The sequence below is a fragment of the Pundamilia nyererei genome, unplaced genomic scaffold, assembly GCF_000239375.1.
Source record: "Pundamilia nyererei isolate P.nyererei 1_Seehausen unplaced genomic scaffold, PunNye1.0 scaffold00380, whole genome shotgun sequence".
Classification (NCBI taxonomy): domain Eukaryota; kingdom Metazoa; phylum Chordata; class Actinopteri; order Cichliformes; family Cichlidae; genus Pundamilia; species Pundamilia nyererei.
The window spans coordinates 195,575-213,764 of NW_005187781.1; the positions used below are offsets into that span (position 1 = coordinate 195,575).

At 38.5% G+C, this 18,190-nt stretch overlaps 1 protein-coding gene across 1 annotated transcript in view; it reads left to right on the plus strand.

Moving 5' to 3' along the window:
* vstm2a (V-set and transmembrane domain containing 2A) overlaps window positions 1–18,190 on the plus strand; it is a 108,418-nt gene that overhangs the window by 67,225 nt on the left and 23,003 nt on the right. Inside the window, exons 3-4 of the mRNA XM_005752786.2 lie at window positions 9,483–9,533; window positions 11,788–12,121. Of these exons, the coding sequence (XP_005752843.1) occupies window positions 9,483–9,533; window positions 11,788–12,121 (385 nt within the window). The remainder of the gene's footprint in view (window positions 1–9,482; window positions 9,534–11,787; window positions 12,122–18,190) is intronic.

Consider the following 18,190-nt stretch of genomic DNA (forward strand, 5'->3'; position numbering starts at 1 on the left):
GCTCATTGTAATGTTATGTTTTAAACATTACTCGCCCCTGAAAAATATAAATCTTTATAAAGAACTTACTCCAGATATATCTTACCAACATTTTGTAGGAATGAAATGTTACGTTGTACATGGAGACTGTAGCTACAGGGATGGTCTCTTCAAGCAAAAATAAGAAATATATAGGTTTTTTAATGACTATTCAGATGTCAGAAATCCGATCATACCTACTACAACACGTCTCTTTGCTGAGTTTGAAAAAGTCCAAATGCATTGTAAACAAAGGATCATGTGTTCAACTTTTTACACAACGTTTTCTGTGTGAATTCAGTTATACAAACGATGTCATCTAATCCATCCAACACAACGATCACAAGGTGTCATACATATTCAAGACTCCTTTTTATTCTTTTGTCAGATGAATTGTATTTTTAGACAGGCATTTACTTTCAAGACAATCACGTGCCTTGCGGTTCAAGCTTGAGTTTGGAGATTTGTAATGTGATGTGCAGATTTGGGTCCATTCGTGTCTTTAGTTTATCTCTATTTCTGTAGCAAGTCTGCTTGTCTTGTTAGTTACTATCTCTTTAAAGCGACAAAAAGAAATAGAATCATCGAGTCAAAAAGCCCTTTACTATATTCTCACGCTGAGCTGCATTTTGCAAATGTACAACCCCAGACATGTTACTTACATGTTACCAAAATCTCATATCCTGATATATATCGTTATATCGAACAGCCCTAGTGCAAGGGCATATTATTAGTTCCAAAGTGTGAATTCTGTTTGTGTTACACAAAACATATCCTCATGTTGCTCCATTGAATGCTTGTGTATTTCCTGTCGCTGTCATTGAAGAGACTTTTCTATCATCTCCAGTCCATGATGGATTTCTCCCTGAATCATTATTGAACGTCAGTGCAAATGGCGGCTCTACAAAGAAAGCCTTGCTCTTTCGGGTCTTTGATACATTTTCTATCCTTCTCCAGTGGTGCAGCATAGGAAATACCCTGACATTATGTCACATTGTGCACATTTAGTCAGTCATATTACGAAAGACACATTTAACACAAACAGAATGGATCGAACTCAGTCAGAGAGTGTTATTATAGCTTTTAAAGCATGAGGATATTTGAAATACAGCAAACATGTTTGAGAATTCTTCCATCATTATATATTTTTTGCTTGTTTTTTGGGACGGGGGCAGTATTTACAGATGTACAAAAGACCAGATAAATCAAATCCAGATCATCGTATCTTCTTCCAGGAAGGAAAGAAAAATGTGCTTATTGTAGACACCAATCGATAGATCAGAAATGCTGAGCTTATGAGTCATATGCACCCCTATTTATTTTACATACAGTCGACCACTAGTCACTTTGCAAGGCACTTGTGATTAGCACAAAACAGCAAAAAGACAGGCATGTAAGATACAATGACACAATGGATGTGTCATTGTATCTTACGGATTTTCAGTCCTACCTTGGTGGGAATATTGCTCAGATGCCAGAGAGTTGAGTTGGTTCATCTGAATGTCGTGTTTTCCATGGGTGAAATGTTTTGTGTCACTAATCCACTGCAGGTTTCCTCGACGTTATAAAGACTACATTTGCATGTTGAAAGCTGTGAGGTCGGTTTTATAATCATTTAATGATCATTGATGTACAAATTATCATCACTGTTGATCAATAGCCATGAAGACTATTCACAGAGAGTTGTGCTGTGGCTCCAGTTACAGTATTATGGTGACCAATATATCCTTTGGACCCTTACACAGTTCAGATATTCCTCTTCCAAGTAAATTACGTGATTCCTCGCTCAAACCAGTGTTGCTTCCTGTCCAGGATTTGCGTATCCTCATCACTGTTAGTGTGGCCATGAGACTGTAGACGCACAGTCCTGGACTGGTGAGGTAACTCTTCTGTGTTGTGCCATCCACTTAGTCAGAGGATGTTTTATCTGATGTATAATTCACAGCAGTCACCTTAGCACTTCCATATACACTATATTACTGTGTTTGTGGCAGGGACCCAATCATTAGTGTGGACCAATCTTTGATGTAGCATGTTTTGGGGTTGAAAAGCCACAGAGTCACAGTGTTTAGTGAGCTTCAACCTCAGTTGTTCCAATACTCCTGACACATAAGGGATCGTTAAAGGTGTTCGCGTAGGCGTCGGAAGAAGTCAGTTGTATGCAGTAGTGAAGCTGTGGCTCGAAAGTAGATCGGGTCCTCTACTAGTCCAGTCCACATGTGTACTGATGCATCCACTGGTGTAAAAGTAAAATGTCTTGAATGCAGCTTGTGTTGTGAAAATGCTTTGTGACAAAAAAAATGCTATATTAATATTTATTTACCATTTTTACAATGTCTGCTGATGAAGAAGCAAGCAGGAAAAATGAAGTTCGTAAGCTGCATCAATAAACTGTAAAGGTGCTTTTGAGCACACACAACATCCATCCCAGAAAAAAACAAAATACTAGAATTATACACAGTAAAACTTAAGCATGCCTTATTTGGAATAGCTATACCACAAATTATTTATTACATAATCCAATAAAAGTGCAAAAAGCACCAACAGCACACACACTGTGTCGATTTAGCTAAGGCTAGGTATGTCAGAGAGCTAGCATGTACAGATGCTTTCACATATTTAGTTTCACTTTTTGTTGATTTTCACTTACAGTGGTGACAAGTTCTGCCTATTCAGAACGTATCACCAGTGCACATTTAATAACAAGAATGCTAAATGTTGCTTAACTTGGGACTGTAGTTCAGCTTGCACCAACAGCATACTTGACTACTTTTTCAGGTGGGGAGAGCAGTTGTTTTACATGAAGTTTAACTAGTTTTGAACAGTCTTGAAGTAATTATGAGGTAATTATTAGCATAATGACTTAGCAAGAGTGACATTCCCTGCTGATTAAGAAAAGTGGCTTTACTCATAAGAGTGACTGGATATACATCACAGAAGCATTTAGGTGATATGTTGTACTTTAATGTCATATATAAAGATCGGTTTAGGGCTATTTTTCTGTGTATTTCAATACTACTTCTAAGCTGTAGTTATAAATTGCAGACTGGTTATGAGAGGCTTTTCCCCACAGCATGTGGTATAGCCTGAGATTAAAGGGTTTAATATGTCATATGAAGTCCACGGCCTGAGTTTAACCTTCTTAGATTGTTTGTGTTTGTAAAGCTTATGATTGCTGGGTAAACTCATTTAATATTTTGTTGCCTGAATATGTTTTCTTTGCGGGTGCATGTCTATCATGCAGGGTCAGGGCTCTAAAATGAGATATTGTCCCATCATAGTAAGAGGTGCAATGCAATCACAGCCGCAGCGATGGGTGGGCTAGTCTGTATTTCGCTTTAAATGATGACCATTTTTCTTCATGTGACATTAATTTAGTTTCAAAAAGTCAATGAAGCTTCTTTGATGCACAATAATTGCAGAGCACATTTTACAAGAAGTCAATTTGAGATTTGCATGAAGAATGGCAGAGTGTCATGGTGGAAGGGTTTTGCAATAAAAAGACAAGCGATTGAAATTGAGATACTCGTGAATGACCGCGGCTTTGGCTCAGAAGGCACCCATGTGAAAGAAATGAAATATAAATGGGAAAATAATTGAGGTTTATCCCGACAGTGTCAGGGAAAACTTTTGCATTGCTGTCAGGCTGGAAACTTACTTCAGAGAACATCTGTCAGGTAGACATTCAGATAAGTTGAAACAGTTAAAGGCAGCACAGATAGTTAATCTCTTTGAAAGGTTTCCTTTTATTTGACATGCACAGCAACATCTTAGTGCCAGACAAATGTCTTTTTACAGTAGGTGATAAATGCAGGGATTCTGAATTGATATTGGACATTAATTATGTCACAATTACTTAATTGCACTTGTACAGCACTGGGTGACTAATGGGTTCACGCTCATAAAGTAAGTCAGTTTGGATAAAATATTTCAAAATATCTGAAAGATGGGGTGAACCCAGACATAGATTTTTCTTAATATGTGAACAAGGACAGCACATTCAGTTGACCAAGAGTCAGTGCAGAGATGTATTGTCCTGAAAACAAATAAAAAAGATGCATAAAAAGATTTTTGTCATTTCTTTTATTCTCCCAAACAAAGTCAAAGAAGATGGTTCTGTTTTCTGTGATCAGTCTTTGGATTGTGATGCTGTCTTCTTACGATGTTACACAGTTTATATAAAGCCAAACATGCATGCAATTCTCTAATCCTGATGAAATTCTGTAGCAGTACATGTTCACATCTGTGGCTTTGTTCAAAGTGTTTTTGTACATTTAAAAAAAAGAATCCTTTGAAATGCATTATTGGTTCTACATAAATATAATATATGAGCTATATATAATAGTCACAATGTTTACCTTGTGAGATTTGTCAGTGCCATATAACAACGTTTTTTTACATATCTGTTTAAAGTGGCTGTTTGCACATTGTTGAAACTGCAGACATTAAGGTGCTATTCATCATATCTCAATGTGCCAAGAACACAAAATCTGAAATCCTTTTAAAATTATTTATTTATTTTTACATAGTTCAGTGTGGAGGGAAAGGTGTCTGTAAGAACTGGTATTACCAATCAAGCTAGACTGACTCATGTACAGATGAGGACAAAATTATTAGGCTAACTATGAAATTTTACGTTTTTGTCAAAATGTCTGCATTTGCAAGTGATTTTCCACATAATATTTCTAAAAATGCTAGTTTTCTTAGCATAACAATAACAGAATTATTTTAAAAATAGAGAAATGACATGGTTCAGTATTATTAGTCCTCTGAAACACTGGCCATAGCAGAAGCAGAATTTAGCCATAGCAGAAACCCCTGCTGTATAATTGTGCTTTCACTGTGTAATACTTCAAGCTCGTAAAGTCAAGTTAAAACTGTAAGTTAACTTTCAATTTAAAATGTTGGCAAGGGTTTGACATGTCAAGTGACAAAACCTCATGCCAAAACCAGACAAATCAGTTTAGACATGAGAAAAAAAGAATCGTTGATATGCGCTAAGAAGGAGATGGATACACAAAGTTATCACAGCATTTCCAAGTGTCAAGAACTGAAGTGATGAGTATCACTGATAAATTCAAAGAATGCCACAGAGTACAGAACAAGCTTGGAAGAGAGAGGATGTGAATAACTGGTAAAGAACTACCTCTAGAAGACCAAAGTGATTGTTACCGAGTGGCCTCAGTTTACTTTCTGTGAACTGAAGGTGCAGATTAATACCAAAGACCCATCAAATTTGGAGTTTGGGAGATTCACCAAAGGACTATGGGTGGAACTGCTCAGCAGACCTGTGAAACCCTTTAAAATTACAATAACTGACTGAAGAATGAAGCAAAAAGGGTCCACCATTGACTATTAGCCTCAGAAGGGCTCGTAAGTTTGACCTTGGTAGTGTTTGGTTTTGGGTAAATAACTTTGTTTCTGTGTGCAAAGTACAGTAATGTAGAAACTAGGGTGTTTGGAAAAGCTGTGTAAAAAAATTCCTCTTTTTAAAAACACCTGTGGCTCTGCTTTCTGTGATTAGTATTCGGACTTGTGATGACGCAGAATCGAACTGGTCTGATTTGACCAGATGTCTAATCTAGATAGACTGATGCTTCAGTGGTGCTTTTCTATCCCAACTGAGCTCTCACGGCACATTATTCAATTCTTTTAAAAACTTTCTGTCAAGCTTATTCTTTAACAGATTCTGGCAATTTGGCTTCAACATCCTACACAAACCAAGATGCTCAAGGTCTAATCAGCAAACAGACTAGGGCAGCTGGGAGTTAAATCACTAACCTTCCAATTGGTCAACCCAATGAGCCACAGCCACTCCAAGTTTACCTTGTAGTCTCAAACAACCTCCCATTCAGGCAGTAAAGAGCCCCAACCTTGGCTTCCAAGATCTGACATAGAGGCGTGCTCAGAGTAGTATGGCTGTAAGGCATATGGTGGCTTCTGATCAGAAATTGAGCATTCAGTCTGTTGTGGCTTGTCACACATGCTGTTGACCTCTTACATCCACAAGCAAGGGAGTGCTTTCAATAGATCATCACCAGAGAGCGATAAGACGAACCCAAACACTGTCTGCCAGCAAACAGGGAGACTCTAAGACTCTGCACTTAAGATAAGATGAGACTACACAGAATTAACGGTGGATAGACTCAAAGTAAATTATAATGTCACCATTGAACTACTGATTGACAACACCTGAAGAAGAAGGTTATAATGTGAACAGAAGGAACCGTATGTAAAGCTCTATTCAGAACCATGATTAAATTGTTGACTCAGTTCTGTGGCTATTTAATAGGTAACTTTAGCTGTTGCCTTGAAAGCTGAAGCTAATTTTGCTAGCATGCAGGTGTGTAATGTATTTTACCATGATTGTGTTATATGTGGGCTTTGCCTGGGAAAACAGCTGCATAGTTTCTTATCTTATTGGGAAAATATGAAATTTAAAGAACTGTTCAGTATGTGTAAATTCACAGTTAATTTGGATTATAAAGTGCTTCACCCTTAGTGGTTTTCCTCAGTTAGCCAAAGAAGAATAAAGACTGATAAAGATAATGTCAAAATCAAAAAACTGAAGTAGGCTGATTTCATAGACTTCATTATCAGTAGTTAAAGATGTTATTGCAGAAAGCTTTGATCAATCAGAACAGAATATTGCAAATGATGATAAAGATACTAATTTTTAGGTCTTCCTAATGTCAGTGCTGCAAAGCTTGAGCTCCAAAAGAAAATGTTTCATATGGTATGTCTTTTCAACTCATGCGCCTGGGTAAAAACCTTACAGTTGTCAAAATCTACTCATCCCAATCTGTGGCTTTCCTATTTACAGAGGATAAGACTGATCACACTGTCAGACTTTTTGCTAATTTATATCTGATGATTATACTGTGTGTGAATGTTAAACAGTTCAAACGAGGCAAGAGGAATGAAGGCAGTCAGGAACAGTTTATTAGCTTTAACTTTAGAAACCATCAGAAGAAAAGCCGCACGAGACGCTGTGTGAATGTTTATCCTTTCATTTTTCGTTCCATCGCTTCTGTTTGGTTTGGTTTAAACAAAAAAGAGCTGAGCACCAAAAGAGGTGAGGTTTCAAAAAAGACTGTGGCTTGAGTTAAAATTTTACATTTTGAAAACTTGATTTTCTGGGTTGGTGTTTAATGCTTGGCCCTGCCACATGCCAGAGTGTCCTCGGCTGTGAATTTCAAGTGTCTCTGGATGGCTGGTAACAACATGCCATGATTTATCTACTGTGTATGAGAACAGGTGAATATGAAATGCATTGTAAACATTTTTTTAGAACTGTGTAAAGGTCAAAAGTCACTTTATAAACATAGCTCTGCTAGAAGCAAGTGGTGTTATTATTAGTGTGTGCTCAAATATGGGACTTTGCAGGAGTGCTGGACTTTTTCATATTTTAAGTAGCCAGTTATCAGACATTTTTAATCTACTGGCCCCCATATTTCACATATTTTAATTTTGATCATAAGAAAGGCCAGTGAAAATTTCCAGGTTTTATCTTTAATAGTTTTAGAGATATTCATGTTTAAACACTGCTTCAGGTTTCAGTGTGTGAAAAATGGCTTGAAATGTCATAAAATTATTTGAAGTATATGAAGCTAAAATTTCATAGCAATCATTTTATGTCCACACTTTGTGACATAGATTTTTATGCAGAGATGGATGAGCTAAAAGCCCATGTTTATTTGAAATTAATTGAAGCTAGTCTTTCAATACTGATACGTTTCCCGATGTGCAAGTTGCCAATTCCATAGTGCCATACTATCAGAGACGCAGAGTCTTAAACGAACCCCTGATAAAAAGTTGGGTGATCACTGTACTTATTAGTTTGAAGGATGCAGTGTCCACGTGTTCAGCAGAGGTGAGTGGATGACAAAGGCAGAATGATGAAAAAACAGGGCTGAGACAAGACAGACAGGACATGGAAATTTGCTGATGAGTGGTTAGGCTGGTAGCTAATATTGGACATTAAGTAATAATTCTAGAAAGCGGAACAATGAGAATATGGATATCCCCAACAAGGGATACAAATTAAAACAAGGAAGAAGTGATTTTACATTACATAGTTACAGAATTCAACTGTGAGTTGATTATCCCTACAGGAGATTCCACGATCAAATATTGGAGAAGTCATTAAATCATTCTTCATCCACCATGTTTCCTGAACACAGCAGCCTCCCTGGTATGGCAGAGCAGAGCCTTTTTCTTCTGCTCACAGTCTGACTTGATCTTCCTCAGGTGACATATATAGACTGCACACGCAGCCCATATAACCACCGTTATAGTGGTTTGTAAAAAGCAGGGGCTGAAATTGATGACTTGAACCAGTCCCAACATTGAGGCTGAGGACAATTAATCGTGCCTCGTCGTTAAAGACATCTTCTTGTTACAATAGAGCATGCCAAGTCTATCTGTGAAGTCACAATGTAGGAGCCGTGCATACATGCAGGCAGAGAAAGCTATGGCTCCTAATTCTTCTCATTAATCACCTGTCTACTGCACATCCTCTAGAGAAAAGCGCCCTGGTTCCTCTGAGGTAATTACAGCACTTGAAGGAACGCTCTCTGCAGCAAATGCTTATAAGTAGCCATCTTATCCCTCACTCCTCCTGCCCTTCATTTTTTGTCTGAACTGTGGAGCCAATAGCTTCTATGTCCTCTGGAGAAACTCATTCTGTATTGTGCAGCTCTTGCTCCTCCTCAGCTTTGTAGTCAGCAGGCTTTTCTTTTTTTATTTGCTTCTTTTTTTTTTCCAGGCACGCATCCATTTGGCATCCGATGTGGGATAAATAAATTATAGCCTCTAAAATCAATGCTCAGTCCATGATGTAGGCTGTAGGCTTAGTGCTTGCCACCATGCTAGAATTATGCTCAAACAGAGGCATTTTGTAAGCCCAGGAGCCACACTGCTGTTCACTGTTTTTTGTGCCATTGTGAAAAGTTATTCTCGGCTGTCTGACATTTTATTATTCGTCATAAGTTTTCCTAGGCGGTATTACTTTTCACTGCAGAAGCTGATAGAGGTTTTGAGGTGTGATTTGTCTCAGGAAGCTGTTCATTTGTTACACAGCATCCTCGTTTGAACCGCTTTTCTTTTCTTTTCCCACTAAATTCACAGCAGCATCTGGAAGCTATCTTTAATTTCTCCACAGAAGCACTCAGAAAATCTAAAAATAAATCAGAAACAGTGGCAAGAGTGGCATTTACTTTTAAAGACAGAACAGTAGCGATGCAGTCACTCAGTCCGTACGCTGTGTGTTGATGTGGTTTTGAAAGATTTATAGCCTTCGGTGCATAGATCATGCCGTCTCTCAAGGTTGTCGTAGGACTGTCAGAGTTGGTTTTAGGGTTTCTGACACTGGACTCGCATAAAATGTATCTCTAAACATGTCCTGAAAGTGGCAGGTTTCTATACTTTGCTCATGCTCCCTTTCTCTTTCTCTGCATTTCCAGATGGAGATGATACAAGAGCCCGATCCTGATGACGAGGGGACGAAAATAAGTGTAAGTACAAGAACACATCACGTAGGCCATTGCTTCTCGGCCATGTGCCGTCGTGACCAAAGTTGGCAGTGTTTCATTCCGAGCAAACACAACAGCAGCTGATTTTCTCGAATAATACACCTTCAACCAGAGAAAGGAGCTAATCAGTGAAATCAGTGGCAGTGTATTATTACTGTCAAAGTGGTTCCCTCCCTGCGCTCATGCTCCACCAACTATTCCGCCCCTTTTCCTGACACTCTGTATGCGCCTTCTGTGCCCAGTGCACCACACAGCCTTCCTCTAAATGACCTCATTGGAGCCCTCAGACACTCAGGCAGGCATGTGTAATGGAAAGTGACAGATTTACGATCAAGCGAAGTTTGTAGATGCTGGTTTCTTAGAAATTGGGTCAGTGATTTTCTGTGTTATACACGGTCCTTGCCTGTATGACAGTCTTCTAGCAGAAGACGAGTATTTAAATATTCTTTCATTTCAGTAATTAATGTGTTATTATTAAAGGGAACTTATTATGTCTCTTCTTACATTCTGTCATATACATACTCTGAAGTATGTGTGTGCTCTTATGTGTAGTGGTTAATACTTATGGTAGAAGTTGGCAAAGTGTCAAATTATGGGGTCATTTTATGTGAAAGTGAGTCAAAAGCTCAGGCATCCAAGTGGCCTGTTTAAGAAGCAGCCAATCAGAGAAAAAGGTACTCAAATTATGAGTCTCAAATTGAGAACTGGAATACAAAAAAAGTCTCAAACAAGAAGGTTGAGCCAGTATAACTACACAGAGAATCTGTGACCCGGACATGTTATGTTTCCCCATACAGTGTCAGTGTTAGTAAGTATATTTGAAGTTTTGTTAATGTCTGCTGACTGCATGCAAGTATACATTTGCGTCCTGTGAAAAGGTGTCATGGCCGACAATTTTGATTGTTAATATTTAGCGCAGGCACAGCTTCTGAAGCAAAACTGCCACAATAACATTTCTAAAATACCCAATTAAGCTGATTGTAGCATATGACTGAGTATGTGTCATTCTTAAAATAAAACAGCAACACAAAAACAGCGATACCATCCTGTTCATCCCTGTACTGGGACTGAAGCATAGAAATGTAGCAACAGATGTAGCAGTGTTGTTCTTTTTTCTGTTGCAGTGCTTTCAGAACAGATTGGTTGTAGGGATGGCATTTAGTCTTTGATTTACCTTTTTGTTAGCACTGAAGTAAAAATGTCATTTTTTTTCCCAGAGGCTATTTTCCATTGTGAAGTGCTCCCTAAAGCCAAGAAAGAAACATACTCTATCTCATCTATGCAAATGATGTCCAGTCCCATAATGAACTTGACAGTGTTTTTTTTTTCTTTGTGATAATGTCATCTGAATCAGAAGATGGAAAATGTACATGTGCCTGCACAAAGCTCTTGACTCTACGCTTTTACCAGCATATAAAACCGCTTCTCTTAGACGCCACCAAAATTGTTTTTCATCAACATAAAAACGTTTTTCATTAAACTCAGTCTGCAAAATCACAAAATGTTCATACCGAAAGTGTGTGTACTCGTCCATGTTAACCATGAATTGAAACACGGATCACAGTATACTGACGTTTTCAATATTTAACCAAGAAAAAAGCTTTTACCTTAATCCTAATCGGAAGTGCTTTTTTGTCTTGATTGAGAGAACATAGCGATATGTCTGTCCTTTAAAAGTATATAAAAATTATACGTCAGTATAAGGAGAAAGAGGGTTGTGAAATGAGCCGAGCAAGAATCTGCCTGTCATGTGTGCCACCCATACGACTAGTTGAACTGCCGTGATTAACGCGCTTGGCTGACTTTGCTGCCCTGCTCTCAGAGCCGTACAGAATCACTCCTTCACCCCTTATTAACAAATGCACATTTGTGGGTTTTAGAGTGGTTCGTAGACTTGACAGATGTTTTCGTCCTTGGCGCTTAATTATTTACCATCAACCTTAGGAAAATGGATGGTCGTGAAATAAAGCGTACTGTCAAACAAATCAGTTTGTTTGACAGTACGGGTACAAAAATAAACTATACAAAAAAAGTACAGTTTATTAGAATAAATGACACTGAATTTGTGATTTTATTTTTTTAATCTTATTATTTCCACATTCGAAAAGTAAAATTAGGATATGTTCATGTCAAATTTTGGGGAAAACCCAGAGTGTGAGAGTTATGTGTTGTGCAAGCAACTTGTGGTATTCATCGTGCTATCAAATGTTCTGTTCTTTTTTAATTACTCTAACAGACTGTGAAAGTCCAGGGCAATGACATCTCACACAAGCTGCAGATCTCCAGAGTCAGCAAGAACGATGAAGGTCTATACGAGTGCCGTGTGACACGAGCTAACTACGGAGAGATTGTGGAGTACAAGGCCCAAGCCTGGTTGAAGGTCAACGCCACGTCCAGGCCCCAACGACCACTGCCACCTCCTGAGAAGAACTCCCTACGGCACCTGAAAAACAAGAAGCCAAGAAAGTCCAGCTCATCACTGGGGCAGGACATGAGTTCAGACCAGAGGGTGGTCTCAACTTCCACCTCTCACACATCCTCCAATACAGCTAAACACAACCCCGGCTCAGGTAAGGCCCACAGGGAGCGTTACATAAAAAACTGTGGAACACACAAAAAACCCTCCCATCACTTATGTTTTCACTACCACCATGAAATCCTGATTTGCAATGCTCTTGACACATTTGTGAGTCACCTACTTTGCTTAAAAGGACTGCTTGGTTAAAATTCAAGATTACCAAGAATAGAACTTAAAATGAGGTTATTCAGCAACTGAGCTTACAATCGACTTCAGTTTTAAGAACTAACGTGCTCTCAGTGGAGTAGGAAAAACACCAGCACAGCTGTAATAGCTCAACATGACTACTAAAACTACATGACTTAAAATACTGTATGTGTGCACACTAAAAATACACCATTGATTACCATGAGCCTTTTCACAAAGCTGCTAGCTTCCCCTGAAGGCTAAAGACTGACAACATTTGCAGCATTAACGCCTGCTTGAGAAATCCAAATTCATCTAAGCAAATATTTAGCATTATGTGTCTACTTTGGTGAATTCAGAGGAAGCAATTAAAGCTTCTCTTTTGCTCCACAAAAGTGACATGATTGGTTTGAATGAACTGAATTGGTAGTAACTAAGCTAATGAATTGACTAGCATAATAGCTAATTATTAGCAAAACTTTGTTAGCAGTCAGTTGTCTAGCTCCAATGTTTTTAATGCACAAAATTGTGTATGGCAAAGTAAAAAGAAGAAGAAAAAAAACATACACAAACTCACTGTACTGCAGCAGACCAGTGTTTTAAATTTTCATATTTTTAGTAAGCACGTATTGAAGAAGAGTGTGATTTATTTAATCTCATGTAGCATGTTATATTTGTCTTTTCTCAGTAGCCAGCTACAAGTCAATCACCTCCCTCTAACATCCCCAAAATGTTGCTTTAGGCTTTTAACTAATTCTAGGAGATAAGAACACTCTTGCATTCTTTTCAGTGAACACCTGTAAGTTTTCAAAATCATTTTAAGACTTTACTGTTAATGTCTAAGGCACTATATAACCCAGCCCCCAGCTGTGTTTAAGAAATGTTCATAAGCAGCCTAAAGTCTCCAGGCAGGACTCCTTGGAGGTCTCCACCTCCCCACACACACCTTCTTACAGAGTGTCTCCTCGCTGTAGGCTCCAAGCTGCAGGCTCTGTGACTACACAGCTTAGTGTCACAGGCCAGCCAAAGCTGTATTGAATTCTTTTACAGATTTATTATAGTCACTGCAATATCAGTTAATTGTTGTAATCGTTCCAACATATAGCATTTCATGTTTTTTTACATCCTCACCAGCCCGTAGCGATATAAAACACAAACACAGAGACAACATTAGAGCTAATCACAACATATAGTTTCACCATAATTAATTTTTTACCCACAAAAAGATTCGCCATTGAACTGCATAATGCTGGATATTTTAAAAGATGCTTAAATGTTATTATAATGCTACATAAACCAGCTCGAAATTACAATTACTTTCATTTAGGTGTAATATAATATTATGGCTAAGAATATCAACTCTACCTCTATTCTTTAAGTATAGTGACGCTGAAAATCTTTGTGTACCATGTCATGCCTAAACATCTGCATTGAGCTCCCGGAGAATAGTGATGTTGAGGTCAGCTGAGTTTCCACTGAAGCAGTTAGACAAAAGTGAAGAAAACCCAAGTGAGAGTAAGAGATAACACACAGCAGCCAATCACAGCCAATAGAATTTCTCTTCAGTCACCTCTGTTGCTGAAATTTTATAGATTGTAAATAATTTACACTTCTGAGTAAAGGTTGATAAAAGTCAGCCAGATATTTCATCCAGCATATCCCATTAGACATGCCAACCACGGGTGAACCTAATCAAAAGAAGATTTCTGGCTCTGTCGATCAGCTGGACACCAGCCGCCGACCATGACATGTTAGTGAGAGGGAGAGAAGGTAGGCGACCCAAAAAGCAGTCTCTCATAGCATATCACTATATATAACCACCTATTAACCCTGCCTGTTTGTTGCTGACCAAAAGAGGATGGTTACCTGAGCAAACCTGTTAAGTTGCTTTGAGTGTCTTTTTAGGGTTTTTTTCTGGTAGAGTTTACTTAAAAAAGGCTTTAACAAAATGATTGTGATATTAAATCAGCATATTTTGCACGGGTGTTGATTTATCATTTTCACTTCAGTGTGTACAATCGAGGAAACTCATACGTCGTGTAGTAACCTCATCTCAATTTGCCCTCATGTGGTTTTATATAAATTTTCTCTCTCTTTTTTTTTTGACTATCCGACTATGTTATAATTGCGCTGCTCCTCATCTCTAAATGCCAATCATTTCTCCACTGGGCAGACATTTCAAACACAAAGTGGACCCTGCTCTGGGCTCAGATAGCCCTCTGCACCGTGTAGCGAAACACAGAAAGATATTACTTGCCACTGAATAGAGGTAAAAAGTTGAATAATCCCCAGGGCTGCAGAGCCTGAGATTATGAGGCAGCCAAATTATGCTGACAACTGTGTTGCAGTGAGTCCTCTGTGTGGTGTGTCTGACACTGATAAATGCCTCTCTGTGGCTGCTCAGGCAGCCTTAGCCCCCTTCTCTGAGCGGCAGAGAGGTGGTACAGCTGAGGGCGACAGAGTTCTATTACAGCCACGCTCAGGTTTGAGGCAGATGAGCCACAATAGGCAAATGGGCTGAGATGAAATTAAACCTGGGAGAGTGCAGATATTTTCCTTTTCCGCATTGCTGCATCTGTAAACAATGAGGCGCTTTCCAGATGGGAGAATGGGACTGAGGCTGGTGGAGCGGCTGCAGTAGCAGAGTGGTTTGTTCACAGCTACTCCCCACCAGTGTGTCAGCTGTTGTTAGATCACAGCTCGGCCTCCATCGTTCCTGGCAGTGTTGTTCTGTCAAAGCTCAGAGGTGACCGGAGCTGGGGAAAAAAGGAAAGAAAAATGTCCCCCAAGCCAGACTTGTCCCTCTGCCCCTGAGGCCAGCCTTGTTCCCGCACGGAGGTAAAAACAAATATGGACTCAGTTTGATTGCATAAGCATTCATCCAAAAAAAGAGAGAAAAAAAATCACTGACCCTGTTTTAAAGAACTACCATATTTTTTTAAACTGCCTCAACTGCGTATGTCTAAGGAAAGAACACCAGTGAGTCATCATTCCAGTAGGTGGTTGGGAACAGCACGACTGCTGTTCGTGGCTGCATTTCTATTGCTCAGGCACTCACATGCAATGGCAGTGTGTCGCTTCAGGTTCATTAATCTAATGTGGGTTCTTCCTTACTTGTCTTGTGGGTGCATCTAAATCTGTCTGCTATGTGTGAATGCTCAGCAGGAGGCAAAGCCCGGTCCTGAGCACCACTGAAAATTCACGGTGGATGAATGTAAACATATTTGTTTTAAATGATACTTCAGCTGTGGCATTTTCAATTTTCAGCTACAGCTTTGTTATTTTCTGCATTGAAAGGGCTTATACTGACATCTACTGATTTGTTAAAACCAAAGTAAGGGTGCTGGGTGGGATGTGATCATACATGCATATATTAGGATTGCAAGTGGTCCATAAAGGACAGATATACTGGCCTCAGTCTGGATCAAACCTGATGGACTACACACAGCCCAGTTTTCTAGTTAAAGCCGTTGCTTCAGTGCAGAAATGTTTCTTGCAGTGTGTGTTCCTCAGTACCAAGTTTGTTCCCACATACTTGCTGGTTCCTACTTGAATCTGGAGCCCAGTCTTCTGAGGATGGACTTATATCTGAAGTTGAAATGAAGAATTTTCAACTGGAGCACTTGTTCCTGTTGGAGCACAGTGACACAACAGTCCAAGATGGCAACAGTGCACCAACAACATTAGCAAACTAAAACTTTCATTCTGTATTACTACTGTTACAATGTGACTCGTTAAACAAGCCACACCTACAACAATAACTGGGTTCTATTCATGAGTTTGGTTGCTTCCTTTTTTTGTGCAGTGCAACAAAGTAGTCACCCCAAGAGTGATGTCACTCTCAACTGGAACAGCCAGATAAATGAAATGCATCAACAGCACACAGTGTATATGGAAACTGCATGGATGAGGATAGTTCACAAAACAAATGCCGTTGTTGTCTGTGTAACTCAAACTTAACATATTCACACATTTCATAATGATCATCACAGGGTTTAAAATTTATCAGTTTTCAAGGATTTATTTGGTACCTGGTGCGCCTTTACTATACTACAGAATTAACAGAGGGTGAAGGATGGTCACAGATGGCACAGAGTGGCGAATCCTTCCAGACATTTGCTTGTTACATCCAGAGAAATATGATCATGAATACGAATGAATATGAATATGGCCATTCTTTCCTTTGAGGTAAATTGTTGCCTCACCTTTCCGGTAATTTTCATCTTCATTTCTGTTTACAATTAATAGCCTTTACATTCTATTGTTTCTTTGAAGTTACACGTTCTTAAGGCATTTCTTGTGGTACCAAATTGTTAGTAATAAATAACTGTATCCGTGCTTTCTTTGAAACTCCAAAGTGTAACTGTACCAAGTTTGATCCAGGCCTGGGTGTTGTTGCCAGTTTTTTCTTTTTTTAATAATAAAAAGCACATAATACACCTAATAGTCTACGCTCCTTTAAAATTCTCTGGCAAGATGCTCAGCTATAAAAGGCCCATTACTGTCAAATTATCATCAAAGGTTATACAACCTGTATTGATTTGGAAGAAGGTGGTAAAGAACTGTACACCAGTATATTAACTTAAATATCACTGATTAAGCAACTGTTCAGTAGAAGTCTCTTAAAGACATTATAGATGTATACATTAGTCTTACTGCTCACAGAAGAAAAAACCCACATAGATTGTGTTATTTATTAATTAATTGAATTTTAGTAGATTTCCAGAATCAGTTGGGACTTTTGGTAAAAACTGCCAGCAAAATCCCGTTGGCGTCGGCACTTTGGTCCATTTATAACAAACGTGTGCTGAGGAAGGCTCGTGTTATTAGTAATTGTTTTAACCATCCACTTCGCAGTGAGTTTGACTTGTTGCCCTTTGGCCGTCGTTTTAGAGTACCTGTGAGGAAGTCCAAAAGTCCATTCATCCCTGCTGCAACCCGTCTCCTTAATGGCAAATAACTGTCTTGTGGCTTTTTATTATAGTTTTGTTTACTCTTATTGTTGCCCTGCTGCTAAACTAATTTCCCTTTGTGGGACAATAAAGTATTTGAATGGAATTGAAAACTGATAATTTAAATATTTCTAGAGTAGGCTTAACATCATTCTTCCTGATGTCCAAGAACAACATCGATATGCTGGTCCAGTGGTTGTTATTGGGACCTGACGTCTCCAAAAATGTTGGAGTAGTTTTGCCATTAGGCTCTTGACAACCAGATATTTGAAGATTACGCCACTACATTCATGCCTTAAAGAAAAAGGTGTGTTTGGTGACACTGAAACAGTCGGATTTCAAAATGTTACTTGCTTTGCTTCATCATTTCTGCACGAGATTTAATTCAAAATACATTCAGGGATACCCGACTGTCGGTCAACATCACTATTCATGATGTACTGAAGCACAGGGACCATGAATATAAATAAATATGCTTTTTTAAATAAGTTAATTATGAGTTAATGATACGTGTTACTTAATTATGCATTTAATAAATTATTTCCACTTTTATTTAATTAATGACACCTTTAATTCTTTACTTATTTGATGATGTATTTATTCATATCAATTTTGTACTTTTAGCCCTCCATAAACCAATCAACTCTTTGAATTTATTTAAAAGATTACAAGATTTCAAAAAATAGTTTAGAATGATTGTAAAGACACAATTTGAGCAAAAGCCATATTACGGTTATGAGAAAACATCAAACTTTTAGAAAATAAAACTACTTTGTAAAACAAGTAACATTTGTAAAACCACTGTTTTTGATGAACAGTGGTTCTTCATCCACTGACTGAGAGGCTACATCAAGGCCCAGAAGAAATAATAAAACATTTGATAAACTGGACGTAAGGAATGTCACTACTGTTAGCAAATTCCACACATTTTGAATGAAAAATGATTTGTAAGTATTTATTTGTATTGATTTGATTTGATTTGA